General features: G+C 46.6%; 1 protein-coding gene across 2 annotated transcripts in view; it reads right to left on the bottom strand.

Moving 5' to 3' along the window:
- The window catches only part of SAMD3 (sterile alpha motif domain containing 3), an 85,493-nt gene that overhangs the window by 9,619 nt on the left and 57,789 nt on the right, over positions 1-18,085 (bottom strand). For both annotated transcript variants that reach the window (XM_039532204.1, XM_039532203.1), the window contains one exon: positions 11,155-11,322. In XM_039532204.1, the coding sequence (XP_039388138.1) occupies positions 11,155-11,322 (168 nt within the window). The remainder of the gene's footprint in view (positions 1-11,154; positions 11,323-18,085) is intronic.

Here is an 18,085-nt window from a genome sequence, read left to right as displayed (position 1 = left end):
CCCTGAAGCATTTTTTCTTTCAAGATGCTCTACATGGTCTACATAAACATAGGAATGTGAAATAAGTAAGAAGCAGCTGCAGTGTCGGACTGATACTGCCACAGGAGTGTTCTGTTGCTCTTTTTAGGCTATTCTGAATTTTAAACTCTCTCTCTAGCTTAGGCAAAAAGTATTATATAGCTGCACACACCAACCCAAAGCCCTCAACTTACCTAGAAGCAGCAGCAGAACACTCCTGTTTCCCTATGTCTCAGGCTGCAGCCCTGGTCTTCCTGTCCTCATAGGCAACAAGGAACTGCATTTCTGGCTGGCATTATTAAAATAGCAGCCTCCAGATAGTACATGTTACCCACTTAATACCTGTGGAGTTTTAGCAGATGTTTTCAGGTATGTGCATTTTGATGAGACGTACTATTAGGTAATATCTGTAGCCCTTCGAGGGTGGAAAATACCTACAGCAAGGTAATACCTAATTCATAACGAGCTTTGGGCTGGTATTCAGGCCCTTAGCTGACAGCTGTGAGAATCCTTCCTCCCTATGCACTGTCAGTAACACTGACTTAAAAGGCACTACATTTCCTTCCTTTTGTTGGTTTAAATCAAGAATGCTATTGAAATATAGGTTATTAGTCGATAATGAAATGATCTATCCTACCATCACTCCACGCTTGTAATTCCAATTGTTATTTAATTGGGAGCCACACAAATGTCAACAGCAGAGCAGACCCTTGCGATTTCACTGCTATATTAGTTTTATGACAATGATGGTTAGCAGAGAATCATAGCAGGAGTGCAGTATATTTAACTACAATGTGCTTGTGGATGAATAGTTACTTTCATAGCTAAGCTGGCTAAAAGTACAAAGGAAAAAATGGCTGTTTGATTTATGCTTATTAGGTATTTTTAAGCAGAGTTTTATTCATACCAAATTTGAGATTTTTGATAGAATGGGAAAACCTGGCATTGGTTCAAGGCTATATGAATAATTTCTACCATCAGGAGCTTATTATCTAACATCAACTTTCTTTGTTTTTATTTAAAAAAAGTGTTTAACTCCATGTTTGTACCAGAATGTTCCATATATAAACTGCCTTATTACAGAACTTGTATATTTCATCAGATCATTTTTTTCTTAAAGATATATTTGTGAAATACATTCTTCCAAATGAAAAGCAGTCCATGAACTATTAATCAGCGCTCAGTCTCATCTAAATGCTTGACTATTCAAGATCCCTTCTTTTTTTTCTCCCTTTACCTTTTAGTTTGTCACAAGATGATTGTTACAATAAATGAAAAGCCATTTCAACACAGAGGTGAATGTCATTCAGTGGGAGAAGTAATGATCCCTATTTATCTGCGTGTACCAGTTTACAGTCCCTGTCTGCAGTGGCATTTAAACTTTTTGAAGAATGGTGCTTACGCATAGTCTATTGTAGTCAAGTATTTAACATGGTTTGGCTGGCCAGCATGCATGAACAAGGACAAACTGAGTTCTTCTTAAGTAGATGCAGCCATGTACTCCACTTAGTTGTGGGTACACCAGAACCACTGCGTGCACACACTGGCAAATTTTGCCTACCAGTACCCGTGGAGGGACAGCACTCATGCCTCGTGGCCATAGCCCAACCCCTGGCTATATGAGGCAGTGCCGCCCAATCTCCCTCAGTTCCTTCTTATCGCCTGTGGCTGGAGTTGGAGCTGTGTGAGATTTCTAACCTCACAACCTCTCTATTTCTTAGTGACTTTTCTAGTTGTCTATAGCTAATTAGTACTCTTAGTATAGTGTTAGTTACATTTAGTGTTTGTTAGCTTTAGTTTAAGTATTTCCCTGTTGATACCCTCATCAGGGCTTAAATATTGTCCATTCTGTGCAGGAGAGATTTGCAAATAGTTCATGAAATGGAGTCAGGATCTTCATCTAAAGCAGCACCTGCTTCAACAGGCTGTGTGGCCTTTTTCAGCACAAGACCTATGATGGATCGGAGGTCACCCTCTGAGAATGCTGCTGCTTTGCGTCCCGGAGTTGGTGCCTCTCCGAAGAGATGGAGGAGTCGCTCTCCACTGAGTGTGACAAGGAAAGGGTCACATAAGACTGATCATAGCCACTCCAGATCCTGTGGGGACTTGTCTACTTCCTTCAGAAAGAGTGCAGTTCAGCATGAGTGAGTGCTGACCCATGGGATGGAGCAGATCTCATCAACCGTTCCCTGGCACCACGCAGGGAGGTCAGAGACCCTTTACCATTGACTCTGGTTCTGGCCCAGGGGTGTCCATTGAGTTTAGTACCGACAAGGGCAATGCCAGCACTCACTGTTTCCACACTGGTGGCATATCAGGCAGGAACAGACCACCTCTGCCTTTCTGTCCCAACCTCTCCCAGGGTCCAAGACTTTGCCAGGGCGAAATCATTTATAGCCCCATTGGCTGGCAGAGCCACTGAACTTGTGAGTCAGCACCAACAGTCAGTGGAAATGGGGCTGGGCTCAGTACAAGTCACCTTATCAATAGGAATGACTTTGGCACCTCTGCTGTCTGTGGCACTAGTGTCACCGTGGTGGCACTCACTACCTCCACTTTGGCACCATTAAATTACCTCTGTACCGCTGCCGACTTCAGGGTTGACACCACTTCCAGCACTGGAACCAACAGAAGCATACCTGGTGCCAGCCGTACCATCTCCACCGTGAGTACCTGCTCCCTCTTCATTTTGGGCTATGGATGAGTCAGACTGGCTGCTTGCACCTTCAGGACTGGTTCCACCTTTGTCCCCTTAAGCCCGGGACTCCTTGGTGTCTTCCTCCTTCAATTGTCCATCACCTGACCCACATTGGGGCGGGGGGGGGAGGTACTCATGTAGCACTATGGGTAACAGGATTGGCGCTTATGTCCTGGTCGGGACGGTGACCCCTGACCCAGCACCTGCTGGCCTCGATTCCTGAGGGAATTCTGTGCCAAATATTGAAAATTCTGCACACATTACCTTAAAATTCTGCAAAACTCTGCAAATTTTATTTGTCAATAAATAAACGTGGAGACTCCAGCATGGCAGTGGGTAGCAAAAGCCACTGACTGCAGAGGTAGGAGATCAACCTGCAGCCCCCCCTCACCAGGAGACAGACTCGGCAATGATGCTGCACCTGACCCTGACACAGCACAAGCGCAGGGCCTATCCCAGAAACACCCCCGGGGCCTTGCCCCTCCGCACCAGGTATGGGCAGGCAGGCTCAGCCCATCAGGTTCCAAATGTGGAGGGATCCAGGTGTGGGATGAGGGGGTTCTGAGTGGGGCAATCTGGGTGCGGGTGGCTCAGTAGAGGGTGCAGGGGATAGCTGGATGGACAGGGGCTCGTTGAGGGGTTCCAGGTGCAGGGGCAATGGGACTCTGCTGGGGGGTCCAGGGGGAAGTGGTTGGGGCTCAGCAGGGGTAGCGGGTCTGGCTGTGGGAGGATGGGACTCAGCAGGGGGCTCCGGATGCTGGGGGAGTGAAGCTTTGTGGGGTGAGGGTCCAGGTGCAGCTGGTTGGGGCTAAGTGGGATGGGGGGTCCAGATGTGTAGGGTTCATTGGGGGGGGGGTCCAGGTGCAGAAGGGGTGGGCTCATTGGGGAGGATTTGAGTGGAGGGGGTTCAGTGGGGGGTGGCCTGGGTGCAGGGGTGGAGATTCAAATGCAGGAGGGTGGAGCTCAGCAGGAGGGTTTGAGTAGAGGGGGGCTACAGGTGCAGGGGGTGAGGTTCAGCGAGGTAGGGGTTTTGGTGGGGAGCGGGTGAGGCTCGGCAGGAGATCTGGGTATGGGGAAGTCTGGATGCATGGGGGTTGGGTGGATGAGGAGCAGGAAAGGGGGGGTGGGAGAGTGGAGCTTTCTGCAGCCAGGGAGGTTTGGGAGGGCTGGTCAGCCCCCATCCTGACCACTCCTTGCAAGGAAGAGGAAGTCCTGTCCTCCCCCAGCCCAGCCGAGACTAGCAGATGAGCCTGGTGCAGGGTAGGAGCCACCGGCAGGGGCATCCCGGACCCCACTCTCCTCCCCCATTGTAATTTACCTCTCTGCCAGTTGCCCTGGGCATCCAAAATGACGCACCAGCACTGCTGGGGAGGGGTGTGTGACCATTCTTGCAGGTTCCCTTTGCTTCCCTGTCAGAAAGTCCTTTTTCTGCAGGGAAGCAAAGAAATCTGTGGGGGCATGTGAATGCTGCATACACAGAGTGGTGCAGAATTCTCCCAGGAGTACTGGCCACGAACACCTTATCCAAACCAGTGGTCTCCATAGAATTCATGGGACATTCCTCAGTTGCGGAGGTCCCAGACCTCATATTGCTCTAAGCTGAGATCATCAAGCAGGCCTGTGGTGGTGATCACTGATCTGCTGCAGGCCCAGGCACTGGTGAACCTTCCCCTTATGGAGCCTCCAGAGTTGTCCCATCTAGGTCCACTAGCCCGGGAGAAGAATCCAGATCTGGCACAGTTAACTGCTTTGTCTTCATCACCAGATGATTCTGTGGTATCTGGCTCTTCCTCTTCTTCAGTACCAGAGGATTCCAAGGCATACCAGGACCTTTTGCATTACCTGGCTGCTTCCCTGCGTATTCAAGCAGAGTTCCTGCAGGAAAATATCCATAAGTTTGTGGATATCCTGCAGCCACCTGTCCCTGGGAGAGTCACCTTCCCTATTAACAATGTGCTCCTTGAGCCCCTTGGAGCATGCCGGCTTCAGTACCACCTACCACGAAGTGCATAGAGAAACACTACTTCGTACCAGTGCAGGGATTTGAGGGTTTTTACTCAAATCTGACCCTGAACTGCCTGGTCATAATCATGGGGAACAATAAAGTCCTGCAGGGCAGATTTAAGTCCACTCCCAGATCTAAACGGATGCATTTGATGTGTAAGAATACCTAATAAGCATAAATCAAACAGCTATTTTTTCCTTTCAGCCAGCTTGGCTATGAAAGTAACTATTCATCCACAAGCATATTGTAGTTAAATATACTGCACTCCTGCTATGAGTCTCTGCTAACAACGATCATTGTCATAAAACTAATATAGCAGTGAAATTGAAAGGGTCTGCTCTGTTGTTGACATATGTGCTGCTCTCAATTTAAATAACAATTGGAATTACAAGCATGCAATGATGGTAGGATAGAGCACTTCATTACTGACTAATAACCTATATTTCAATAGCATTCTTGATTTAAACCCACAAAAGGAAGGAAATGTAGTGCTTTGACCTCCTCTTCCTTGCCGACACACACTGGAACCTAGCAGGCATTTCCTATCCAAATATGATTTGTGCACTGGACAGTTATGTCTAAGTTTGCTGACCAGCTGCCTGAAGCCTCAAGGGAGGCATTTGGGGCATTTATTACCAAAGACTGCTTGGTGGGTAAGACTTCTTTGCAGTCTGCACTAGATGTCGCGGATACTTTGGCCAGAGTGATGGCCTCAGTGGGGACCAATGAAAAGGGCATCCTGGCTGCAGAATTCAGGCATTGATGCCAATGTACAACAGGCCATAGAGGATTTGCCCTTTGATGGCAAAATTCTTTTTGTCGGACAAGACAGACGGGACTCTGAACTCCTCCAAGGACTCTAGAGCTACCCTATGGTCTGAAGGGGTGTATATGGTACCAGTGCAGAGGTGCCCCTATAGTGGTCAACAGCAGCATCCTCTGCAGCTCACATTTGGGAAGACTTTCCCTCCCACAAGACAGCAGAACTACCCCAGAAAGGAGCACAGGTCCTAGAGGAGGACACATTCTGGTCCAGGTTTTGACCAATTAACATGCCTTTCCCCAGTGCCCCCCAAGCACCCATTTTGACTCCTTGGTCCAGAGCAGTGTTCCAGTCATTGCTCCCTTCTCCCCATCCCCTCTCTTTGCGTACAGGCTGGCTTGCTTTTACAGTGCTTGGGGCTCAATCACCACAGAAAGCTCGGTCTTAAGCTCCATCAGATCAGGCTATGCCATCCAGTTCCTCTCCATCTCCCCGCTCCCTCCAGGACCCCTCTCATCAGATATTGCTCCTCAAGCAGGTTCACTCTCTACAGGCTTTGGGGGCAGTGGAGGAGGTTCCACCAGAACACGAGGGTGTGTGGGTGTGTGTCACAACTTCTATTCCCAGTACTTTCTGATGCCAAAATCCAAGGGAGAAGCAAGACCCATTCTCGACCTTCGTGGCTTCAACAAATATAGCAAATACATGAGATGCTGAATAGTCACTCTATCAACTACCCTCCCTGCATTGTCTCAGAATGACTGCTTTGTTGCTCAGGACCTTCAGGACGCTTTCATGTGATGATTTTGCCAATCCACAGAAAATTCCTTCAGTTCATTGTAGAGAGTGACACTTCCAGTGTATGGTGCATCCCTTCAGTGGTTCAGATACTTATCGACAATACCACCACGATGTAGTATATGAACAGGCAAGGGGGAGCACGCTCCAGGAGGCAATCTGGTTGTGGCAGTTCTGCATAGAGGAGAGTGTGATCTCTGACAGCCAACCACTTGCCCAGGGTCCAGAATCATCTCACAGACCATCTCATTGGGAATTTTCCCCTGAAACACGAGTGGTCTGTGAAGACAGGTGTTCTCTGGGTCATCTTCACAGCGTGGAGCATTCTGAAGATTGAGGGCCATGAGGGACAACAGAAAATGTTCTGTTCTTGAGTGGGCCACAGTCCAGGCTCCCTGTCTGACACTTTCCATCTCAGCTGGCAGTCAGCTCTCCTGTACGCTTTCCCCCTGGATCCCAATCATCCCACAGGTCATCCTCAAGCTGAAGGCAGATCAGGCCAAGCTCATTCTCATTGCCCTGGTGTGGTTCTTCGACCTTCTAATGCTGTCAGTTCAGCCTCCCATACCTCTTTCTCGCCATTCCAACGTACTCATACAGAATCAGTCACACTTTGCATCCTACACTCAGCTCCCTGCATCTCACGGCATGGCTGCTTCATGGCTAAATGAGGAGGAAGAGCGGGGCTGTCGATGCCTGCATCTGTCAGCTAACCGTCGCTGCTGGAGACCAGCGTGTCAAATAGGACCAGGGCCAGGGCTGGGGGACTGGTATTGTGACAGAGATCGTTCCCACGGTGTGGGGGGGGGGGGGTGAGGATCTGCGCCAAAAAGATGACCAGCGGGAGAGTGAACAGTGCCAGCGATACAGTGTGCCTCCCCCTAGACAACCCACGTTGAGAGGGCAGAGATCGCAATGGTGGTACCAGTAATCTTGGGCAAGCCAGAGAGGAATTTGGGCTGCAAAGCCCAAGATCTGCGGTGCGGAATTGGAGAGCGCTGCCTCGGCTCTGGGGATCAGCAGCGCTCAACTGCCCTCTGGGGGGTCCTGATATCTGGCTTGACCTCATAGGGAGCCTTTGCCGCTTCCTGTGGCACACCCAGTGCCAGTGGCACTGGTAGAGGCCTCTGCTCTTTAGGTGCTGGGAGAGCCTGGGAAGGCGCCAGCCCTGCCACAATTCTGGGTCCCATACCACTCCCAGGGGTCAGTGGCGGATTCCTTGGGGGGCTACCGGCACCAACTGGGGAGGCACGATGCCCTATGGCCCTTCTTGCCTAGTGCCGGGGAGCCATGCTTCTTGGCGCTCTTTTTGGGCACCGGTGACGGAGAGCGGTGCCAGGCAGAGCCCGGTGCTGGGGTGTGCTACGCACCGAGGCTGAGGTAGAGAGCAGCCTCCATGACAAGGGCCCTCAGACGGATGTCATGCTCTTTCTGGGTCCTGGGTCAAAAGTTATTGCAAGTGCAACACTTGTCCTTCACCTGTGACTCCCCCAAGCACTTCAGGCAGCTGCTGTGGGGGTCACTTACAGGCATAGGCCTGTTGCAGTCTGAGCAAGGCTTAAACCCCGGAGATTGGCACATGCCTTGCATGGAGCAAAATCCCCGATGGGACTCTAACTTCTAACTACACTTACCACTAACTACTATAAACAAACTACTTACAAGACCCTAAGGCTGGACCTAGTCATTGCGAGGCAAGGAAAAGATACTTTGACTAACCACCACAGGCGGTAAGAAGGAACTGAGAGGGCCTAGGGCCAGCAGCACCTAATACACAAGTGCATGAGTGCTGCACTCGAGAGGGCACCACAGCCGACCCTACAGTTATCACTAAGGCAAAAATCTCCAACGGCCGCGCACGTGGGCGTGCACACCCTAGGAATGGAATGGACATGAGCAAGCACTTAAAGAAGAATATTAGCTTCTGTAAAGACATGAAACAAGGATGTGTATTCTGCTATTTTAATTTATGACATGGTGCCCAGTGCCTTGGATGGGTGCCTTTCTGTGTGTTCTTATAAATAAATATACACAAAGCTCTTGCCAAAAAGGATGCTAATAAACATCTTGTTAAAGTGTGCATTTGTAATGTCTAAATCATAGTCTCAGGGAGCTGAGCCAGAATCATTTATTAATATATAGAAATCAAATGAAAACTAAAATAAATTATGAATTCTTAATTTTGCTATCATGATTTCTTAACCTAAAAGGCTGCACTACTGTTAGTTTTTGCATTTAAAACTTCTGTGGCATGTAAGAAAAAGAAGAAATGAGTAATTAAAATGAGGGCTACCCTGAGGGAGACCTACACATCCCATTGCCCTCATTCCAAATGGAGGAGGTCGTCACAGAACAGCAGAAATTTGCCAGTAGCAAACGTTCATAACATTAAGACTACTGAACAAATTCTCCTTCATGTTAGAGATCTTTTTCCTTCCTCATAAACTCTAAAACAGAGGCTAAATAATGGCTTTGAGCATTGTGTCAGAGGGAGCAACCAAGCACTTGAGCAATAGAGGGAGAAAGCAGTGTAACTGTGAAAGCCATTGGAGTACAGGGAGCAGTGGCTCTTTCTCCTCTTGTAGGGAAGGTGTAGTATGCACTCCACCATATTCCCCTGCTGGCATGGCAGGTGTGAGGCTAGGACCCTAACCAGAGAGAGCCCTTCTGGGCCGGCTAGTATTATTAGAAGAGCTACATTTGTACTTTCCAAGTACTAGCAGACAAATTAAGGCTCTCTTTTGCATGAACGCAGGGAAAGGCCAACCTGCACCTTCTCCGCTACGTATAGTGCCCAAGACTAACCATAGAAAACAAGGTTTTTATATTAGCCTCTTGTTTTTTGCAAGTACAAAAACTTTCAACTGGAACATGCAGAAGTAGGGATGTGTTTATACCTGCAAGCAAAGCTCCAAAAAGGGAATGAATAGATTTTAGGGTGTTCCAAAACCAAGATGTATTTTTGGATTAAAAATTTCAGTAATCCACAAACCCCAGATTACAATTTACATAGAAGTTGTTTAAAAGAAATCCCCATCTTTCTCCTCCAATGAAACATCTACACTTCATAAACAGACACAAGGAGGGAAATATATAGATCAAGCTGGAGGCCAAACATTTGATTATGTGTCTTTTTCAAAATACTGATATAACTTGGTGGTTTAAAGTTTAACTGTATTTTTTCAACAGCAGCATCGATATAAGTGGTATTAGAGTTGGCAAAGCATAATAGAACATAGCGCATTTATGACAGTGTATACATCAATATTAACACCCTTTATGTCACTTACCTGACAGTAATGGCTTCATCTATAAATAGAGAATTCAGTAGAAAGATGCAACACCTGCATATGTACATTCATAAGCACCTATGTATCCTATATATTAGTACACAGACTACTTATAACATACCACAGATGGACTATCGTGTGAAGATATAAGGGCACCAATTATCTGCTCAAATATACATGAACGCTTATTAACACGGAGGGTTCAGCTGTGGCTGGACCTGGTGACTGAAAAATTGTGAAAAGAACAGGAGTACTTGTGGCACCTTAGAGACTAACCAATTTACTTCAGCATAAGCTTTCATGAGCTACAGCTCACTTCTTCGGATGCATAGAATGGAACACACAGACAGGAGATATTTATACATACAGAGAACATGAAAAGGTGGAAATACCCATACCAACTGTAAGAGGCCAATCAATTGAGATGAGCTATCATCAGCAGGAGGGAAAAAAAAAAAAACTTTTGAAGTGATAATTGAGATGACCCATAGAAGGTGTGAGGAGAACTTAACATAGGGAAATAGATTCAATTAGTGTAATGACCCAACCATTCCCAGTCTCTGTTTAAACCTAAGTTAATTGTATCTAATTTGCATATTAATTCAAGTTCAGCAGTCTCTCTTTGGGCTTGGCTACACTTACAAATTTGCAGCGCTGCAGCAGGGTGTGAAAACACACCCTCTCCAGCGCTGCAAATTGCGGCGCTGCAAAGCGCCAGTGTGGTCAAAGCCCCAGCGCTGGGAGCGCGGCTCCCAGCGCTGTCCGTTATTCCCCACAGGGAGGTGGAGTACGGACAGCGCTGGGAGAGTTTTCTCCCAGCGCTGGCCGCGGCAGCGCTTTGAAGTGTAAGTGTAGCCAAAGCCTCTGGAGTCTGTTTTTGAAGTTTTTTTGTTGCCAAACTGCCACCTTCAAGTCTGTCACTGAGTGGTTAGAGAGGTTGAAGTGTTCTCCCACTGGTTTTTGAATGTTATGATTCCTGATGTCAGATTTGTGTCCATTTATTCTTTTGCGTAGAGACTGTCCCGTCCCCGTCCCCCCCCCACGTATTTTTGCCAGGGTTTGCTGGCCCTGCTCAGGCTCCCTCCCTGCATGGCAGTTGCTGGACCCGGCAAGCTGGAAGCTGCGGATGTGGGAAGAGGCAGCAGCAAACAGCTGGGAGCCTTTGCTGCGGTCTCTCCCCGTGGAGCTGCGGCCCTTCCCTGCAGCTCCCAACTGCTTACTGCTGCCTCTCCAAGTGGAGCTAACACCAGGGAGCTGCAGGGAGGGGCCACTGAGGGCAAGGGGGGCGTGCCTCATGCTGTTGGGGGGATGAACCTTTAAATTGTGCCCCCCACTCTCAGCAGGCATCAGTCGTCTCTGCAGAAACCCCTAACCCCACCATCCCGCCACAGTTTAGAAGCCCCAACTGCTTCTCCCTTGGCCCAAAGAGCGCCCCTCATGCACGGCTAGTTCCAAGTAGAGTGAGGCTACTCCCACTTCTGCATGTGGTGTCTTACTGCCACCGCAGAGCCAAGGGTACATATTTCCCATTCACGTTATTTATGGACTAACTTTCCCTTCTAACAGGAACCAGAAAGCTTACTTTTATTTGCACCATTTGGATTTCGTCACATCTGTTTTCAGCAGAAGATTTCTTTGTCTGTCCTCGCCTGTGACCGAACTTGAATTTGTTCCTTATAACCTGCTCATCATCTTCAATTGGTCTCCGCACATATTTGAAGCGATCTTTAAGGGCTCGTTTCCATAGCAACTGCATAAAAAAACCCACCATCATTAGAATCCATCAGGAGTTTGCGCCACTCTCTCAAAGCAGGTCATTATCTACTATTATCTACTATTTCTAGACAAAGGAAAAACTGACAAGGATGGGCACAAATTTTTAGCAAGCTTCTTTAACTGCACCTACAGTTTATATACTTAGGTACCTAAACCCAATACGCAGAGGCTGTCCCAAAGAAAAGCAGGCAATTGCAGTATGGGCCAGAAAACAGACAAGCTGCAGTTTGAATGCCACTCTGTCATATCTGCCTCCTAATATCACCAATGTCCATCAAATTAGTATTTTGTAGCTTTATATGACCTAGCAGCATAAGAGAGAAAAATTGACTGTATGTTAAAAGATGGTGAAAGTTACTGATTGAAGCTCTTTGCTGTTTACTTGTGTTTAATCCCAAATCTACTGCCCCAACTCAAGTTTACCTAGAAATATCTGTGGTGTACTGGCTTCTACGAGATGGTAACATAAAACTTCATATTTGAAGCATACCAAAATGTGGAGAAAACACCTGATTTTTCATTTGATATAGTCAAGACCCAGCTTGAAGCAGTCATATCTTACTGAGGCTCTCTTTTAATTTACAAGCACTTCCTTTAGAATGAATGAGTTAACTATACGAGTTGTTTGTGCCTCAATGAGACTCCCCACTCCATCACCCCAAATACTTAGCATGGAGGAGGAAATGCCATTGGAAGTCCCAATGGAAGCGTTGTCTCCACTTGCTGTTCTTAAAGAGAGCTATTCTAAATAAGTTCTTATACCACTCCCAATACTGGGGTATCTGAGCAGCACCTGAAAAGTGGCAAACCCAAGACAATGATGCTAATTTTGACAACTGGATCAATGACTCAGTTTGTAAATCCTTCCTGCAAGAGTTGCTGTTTATTGTATTATTCACATTTCTGCAATAAAAGGTTACAAAATTGAGCAAGTATTAAATTGGCTGAAAGAAGAGATGCTCCAGGAGTGACTCAAATGTATAAAATTGATACACAAATAAGTCTCCCTGTTTCCAGCACCGCTTCCCACAGGTACAAAGTATCAGATTCTTATTTTCTGAGACGTAGGAACAACACCGAAATAAATAAAGCCTGTAGAATTAGGATGAGGATAAATAAAGCCAGAAGAAGGATTGCCTGGTGGTTAGGTCACTCACTTAGAACATGGGAGACCTGGGTTCAAGTCCCTGGTTTGCCTCAGACTTTCTATGTGAGCTTTGGTAAGTCACTTAGCCTCTCTATGCCTCATTTCCCCATCTATAAAGTGGGCCTAGACTTGAGGTGGTTGGCAGTCTAGGTACCAAAGCCCTACCTAAACTTGGCATTGGAAACAGGAAAAGATGATGATGTAGTGCTACACATCCCACAGAACAGCACTTGCTTCTGAACTTTTAAACCTTGTGCCAACATGGGCCCATGATTAACCAGTCCAGGCACGAGGAGCCAGTTTCACAAGGAAACTTTGGTGTGGCAACACTCTGTGTCCCAGTTCCTACAAAATCACTGGGATTCACAAAGCTGGAGTTTGGCACTAAGATCCCTATACAATGAGTAGAGACAGATAGTGCCTCTGGATGGGATTCACAAAAACAGCATGGTAGGTGGCTCCCAGTCTAGGCTATCCAATGGGAGATACTGAAGCTAAGGCTACGTCTATACTACCCACCCGGGTCGGCGGGTAACGTTCGACTTCTCGGAGTTCGATATATCGCGTCTCATCTAGACGTGATATATCGAACTCCGAACGCGCTCCCGTCGACTCCGGAACTCCACCACCGCGAACGGCGGTGGCGGAGTCGACGGGGGAGCCGCGGACTTCGATCCCGTGGCATCTGGACGGGTGAGTACTTCGAACTAAGGTAGTTCAAGCGTAGCTGAACTTGTGTACCTTAGTTCGACCCCCCCCCCCCAGTGTAGACCAGGCCTAAGAGTGTGTCCAAAGCCCTGCTCCTCTAAGGGTGTTCAATGCCTCCCTCTGCTTGGGATTCTCAGCTTCAAACCCTCTTTTGGCATTAGCTGCCAATGCTGTTTTTCAAGGAGCCAGGAGAAGAGGCAGACCTTCCACATAACCTTTAGCTCAGCGACTAGGATACTCACCTGGGATGTGGGAGACTCCCCAGCTCAAGTCTCCCCTCTGCCTAATGAGAAGGGAGTTGAACACAGATCTGTCACTTCTCAGGTGAGCACCCTAACCACTGGGCTATGGGATATTCTGATGTGGGTTACCCTCTCCTGTTAAAGCTAATCCACTTGAATAAACAATTTAAAAAAATCATGGGAGCAAGGGGACTGGATTCTGTATCTCACATCTAACCGCCAGGCTACAGAGTCAATTCTGATGCTCACTCATTTTCTCTGGCCAATGACTCTTTCGTTATTAATTCACAGTGGAATAGCTTCAATGGAGGAAGTTGAGGGGATCCCACATCAAAACATCCTATAACTCAGTGATTAGGGTACACCCCTGACAGGTAGGAGATACCTATTCAAATCCTTTCTCCTCATCAGACACAGAGGGGACTTGACTGGGGATCTTCCACATCCCAAGTGAGTGCTCTAACCACTGGGCTATAAATTATGAGTGAGGTGTCCCCTGGCTGTTTTCTGCAGGTTCACATATGTAGCCTGATCTCATAGGTGACATCTGAGCACATGTACCAGATTGGGCCCTTCAGGCAAGCTAGGCAAAGGAATACCTATCTTCCCCTGGTTTGTGCATCACTCTGTGGCTTAGGCATCTACACACCTAGAGTGAGACAGCAGTGCTCATGTGTAACACTGACAGACCTCTGTTGCCAGCAGGCAGGATCAAACCTGGGACCTCTGGAGCTTAGTGCATGACCCTCTACTGCATGAGCTACAAGCCAACTGGCTTTTAGCTAAGGCTGTAGAGCAGACTCATGAATCTCTAAGTGGTCTCGGTGCCATTATCAAGACTTCATCAACCTGAAACACTAATTTCTATCTGAACTTACATACTATAATTACAAGGAAAACCTCAGTGTTTGTCTAGATGAACAACTAGACTGCAGCAAATTGCATTAATGTACTTTGAGCCAGTCCTGTTTCAAAGACTAGACTGAAGTACTCTAACAAACTGTTAATGTGCATCAGCGGGGTGCACACGGTAGATTCACACCCCAGCTTGCAGCGGTCTAACTGTTCATGTAGACAAGCTCTAAAACAGACCAGGCGAGGGGGCAAACGGGGCATTTGCCCAGGGGCCTGGGTAATTTAAAAGGACTCGGGCGGCCCAGCCACTGCCGGATTCGTCACTCTGCCCTGGGCCCTGCCACCCCCCAAGGGACGGCCCTGGCCACCGGAATTGCTGTTGGTGGGCCTGCTCTAAGATTACTAACACAGAAAGACTGGAGAATTTCTTTTCTTTGGTTTGTTTCCTCTGTGCACCTAACAGCACCTCAAATACAATCAATTGTTTTCTCCTGGTTGTGGGTCTTTCACCCAGGCACAGGAGAGAGAAAGACTTTTTTAAAAAAATAGGAAAGTAATTGTAAACCATAGGCATTTGAGAGCCAAGATCGTACCCAATAGTACAGTTCACTGAGCTGGCAGAAAAAAGGGATCCCGTTTTCCATGAAAATGTTCATATTTCTGAGAAAAAGTTTAGTCTTGAAGAGGAACAAAATAACAAAAATGCAAAAATTTTCATGGAAACAAATATAAAGAAAAATTCTATTTCAGGAGAAATGAGATGGAATCTTTTGGCCTTATTGGCTGCCCTCAGGGAAGGGCCCTGTCCATTTCACAAGCCAGAAAGGCAGAGAGCCTGTGTGCTCTGCCAAACACTCCCCTCCCCCACCCCATCCCGATCTAAGAGCCAGAGAGGTGCTGCCCATTCCCAGGAACAGGGGAGGCAGAGTGGCCTGGATTTCTGCCTCTCTGTTCGGGGGAGGGGGGAGAAAGAGAGAAGGGGAGGTAGATGCAGCATGTTTCTCTATCTTCCAGAGCCACTGGAGACAGGGAAACCTGCCTGTTTTGACAAGACTTTCGTTGACTCTACTTTTATTTCATTTTTTAAACGGACTCCACTCCAAGCTGTCCCTTTAACATGTTTCTAAACGACAATGTAACTATAAAGCCCAAACATGAAATCACATTTCTGAAACACTTTACTGAAATATAATGTCCTCTGCCTACCTGTCTAGTCCCAAGATCATCATGACCATATAAACCTAAGTGCTAATTTCAACTAAGATAGTTCTACATTCACTTCTGGCATTTACCAAATACCACAAGAGTTTCCTGATTTATTCTAAATATCACAAGAGTTTCCTTGTACCATGTTTCATCTCATACCTTTCTCCAGTTGAGGAATTTGGAAGGTTTTATTGCCAGTGCAGTAATCTTTTTCATAATTGTCATCTTTTCCTGATTCTATGGAGGCATCTAGTCTAGAGACAGTATATAGACTAGGGCAACCTAAAGACACAATAGGTATGCGCTGAGCAATCACTTGGCCCCAGTCTCTGTGAATAAGTGGACAATGAATCTAAGTGAAGAGGACTGTAATTGAACAGTAGAATATCATACCCTTATGCAACTCAACAAGAATCAGATACTGATTCACATTTTCCTCGGTAGATGTGTCTTTGCTGGCAACCAGATGAAACGTGTTTTCTGAAGTGACTGAATCGTCTCTCTCCATCTCCCATGTTTACAGTGGGAAATTGTTCTGTTTTCTCAGAGAAGTGAGTCATCAATAATATTTTTAGGTCCTCAATGGAGTGATGCACTTGATGCTTGTAGAAGAGAACTTTGCGTAATGTTCTTGTGCTACATGGAAATTTTCCAGTGCAAGCCAATTTTCTCGACAATGCAGTACAATACTCTCACAGCCAGCCTTCCAGAGGATTGCTTTATTATGCTTGAGCTGGTTAAGACAGTATAAGTAAGGTTGAGGTAGAAACGGTTGCTGTAACATGAGTTTACAAGTGTTTTGTTAATGGTAGATCCCATCAGAGAAAAGCTGTGTAGTCACACAAGCACATCAGGCACACACAGTGTAAAGCCAACTAAGTAATTTGGTACCTAAACATTAACAGACTATATACTTTCTTGCTTTCTTCAGGCATGCTGATCTGCTTCTAAATGCTCCTCCCGCCCCACCAACCCTGAGCTGCTGGCAGCCTCCCTCTTCCCCTCAGCAAAGATCCATTCCCCCATGTCTCCATTTCTCCCCAATAGCCCTCTGCTGCCACATGCCCTCTGTTATTACAGGTAATAGAACCATTTTATCAATTTCTATCCCCTTTCCCACAGGTCAGGTCACAACTGGAATAGGTCCCAATTACTACACCATCTCTTCCAGAGACCCATTTCCCCATGATGCCCTACCAGAGATCAGGTAATGGGGAAGGGCTGCCTGGAACAGAGACGTGCAGGTAGGGAGAAGGGTGCTCAAGAAAAGTCAGTGGACAATCACTAACACTTCTTGCCTTTTCCACCCAACAAACCTCCTGTGGTCCTACTTCTATAATCCACAGAGAACCACTGGAGGATTTTAAGACGAGACCTGAAGTTGGGTGAGGGGAGGAGGAACTCTGAGCTCATTCACCCTTTTCCTATGGGCTACCTCCGATGTGGTGGTAGCAATTACAGTGGCATATAAACATTCACGCATATCCTCTTGTTCACAACTTTCAGGTGCTCAGGGCTGCAGGAGCAGAGAACGTCGAGAGCTTTTGGAGGTGCACCGGGCCTTTCATGAGCTGTTCGATGGGAGAATTATTTTTTTCCAGTTGACAAGATCCCACTGATGAAGCTTACGCTTACAAAGATAGTAGCTTGTGAATGTAGTCTTTAAGGGTATGTCTACACTACAAAATTATGTCAACCTAAGTTACATCGACAGACAGCCTCTGCAGTAGTTAAATCACTTTTGCATGTCCACACTACCCTCCATGTGTTGGCAGTGCATGTGCTCACCAGGAGAGCTTGCACCGATTTAACTGTCAGTGTGCGGCATTATGGGATGGATTCTGAAACGCAGAAACAGTTGATGTAAGCAACACAGTGTCTATATTGACACTGCATCAATTTAACTACATCGACCCAAGTGCTACGCCTCTCATGGAGGTGGAGTTAATAAGTTGGTGTAGCGGGCGAGTTACGTTGGCAGGAAGCAACATTTTAGCATAGATGCTTACAGAGTTAGGTCAATGTAAGCTGCCTTACCGACTGGGGGCTGGGCATCAGATCTCAGCTAAGGAAATCCAGTAAACTAAGTTTCATTTCTCACCTAAAAAGTGGCAAAGAAGAAACCCAGTAAAGAACTTTCCCAGCTCTGGTGAACACCTTTATCTTTAGGTTATAATTTAGGAACCATTTGTCTGATTCACTTCAGATTTGGTAGAAAAATATCTACCTTGGCCCTCATCCTAACTTTTCTACTTTCAGGCCAATATTACCTTTTTTGGCTAATTTTGGGAGAAGATGTGTGACACTGGCAGACCAGGTGCCAGCTCATGTCAAGGCCCCTAAGCGTCATTGCACACTGACAAATGCATAGCTGGAGATCAGTCTGGCTCACGAAACATCTCTGATAATATCTATTTTAACAATACTAACACAGAGATGAGTGTTAGAATTGTTAAAATAGGTATTAGATTTCTAAAGATGTGTTTAGTGTTTGGACTTTATGAAATGTTTGCGAGTTGCTGCATGCATTAATCTCACTTGTAATATCTGTATCCCACATTATAAGGTAATATTTAAGT

This window comes from Mauremys reevesii, linkage group 3, assembly GCF_016161935.1.
Source record: "Mauremys reevesii isolate NIE-2019 linkage group 3, ASM1616193v1, whole genome shotgun sequence".
NCBI lineage: Eukaryota > Metazoa > Chordata > Testudines > Geoemydidae > Mauremys > Mauremys reevesii.
This window is presented reverse-complemented; position numbering and strand designations above follow the sequence as displayed.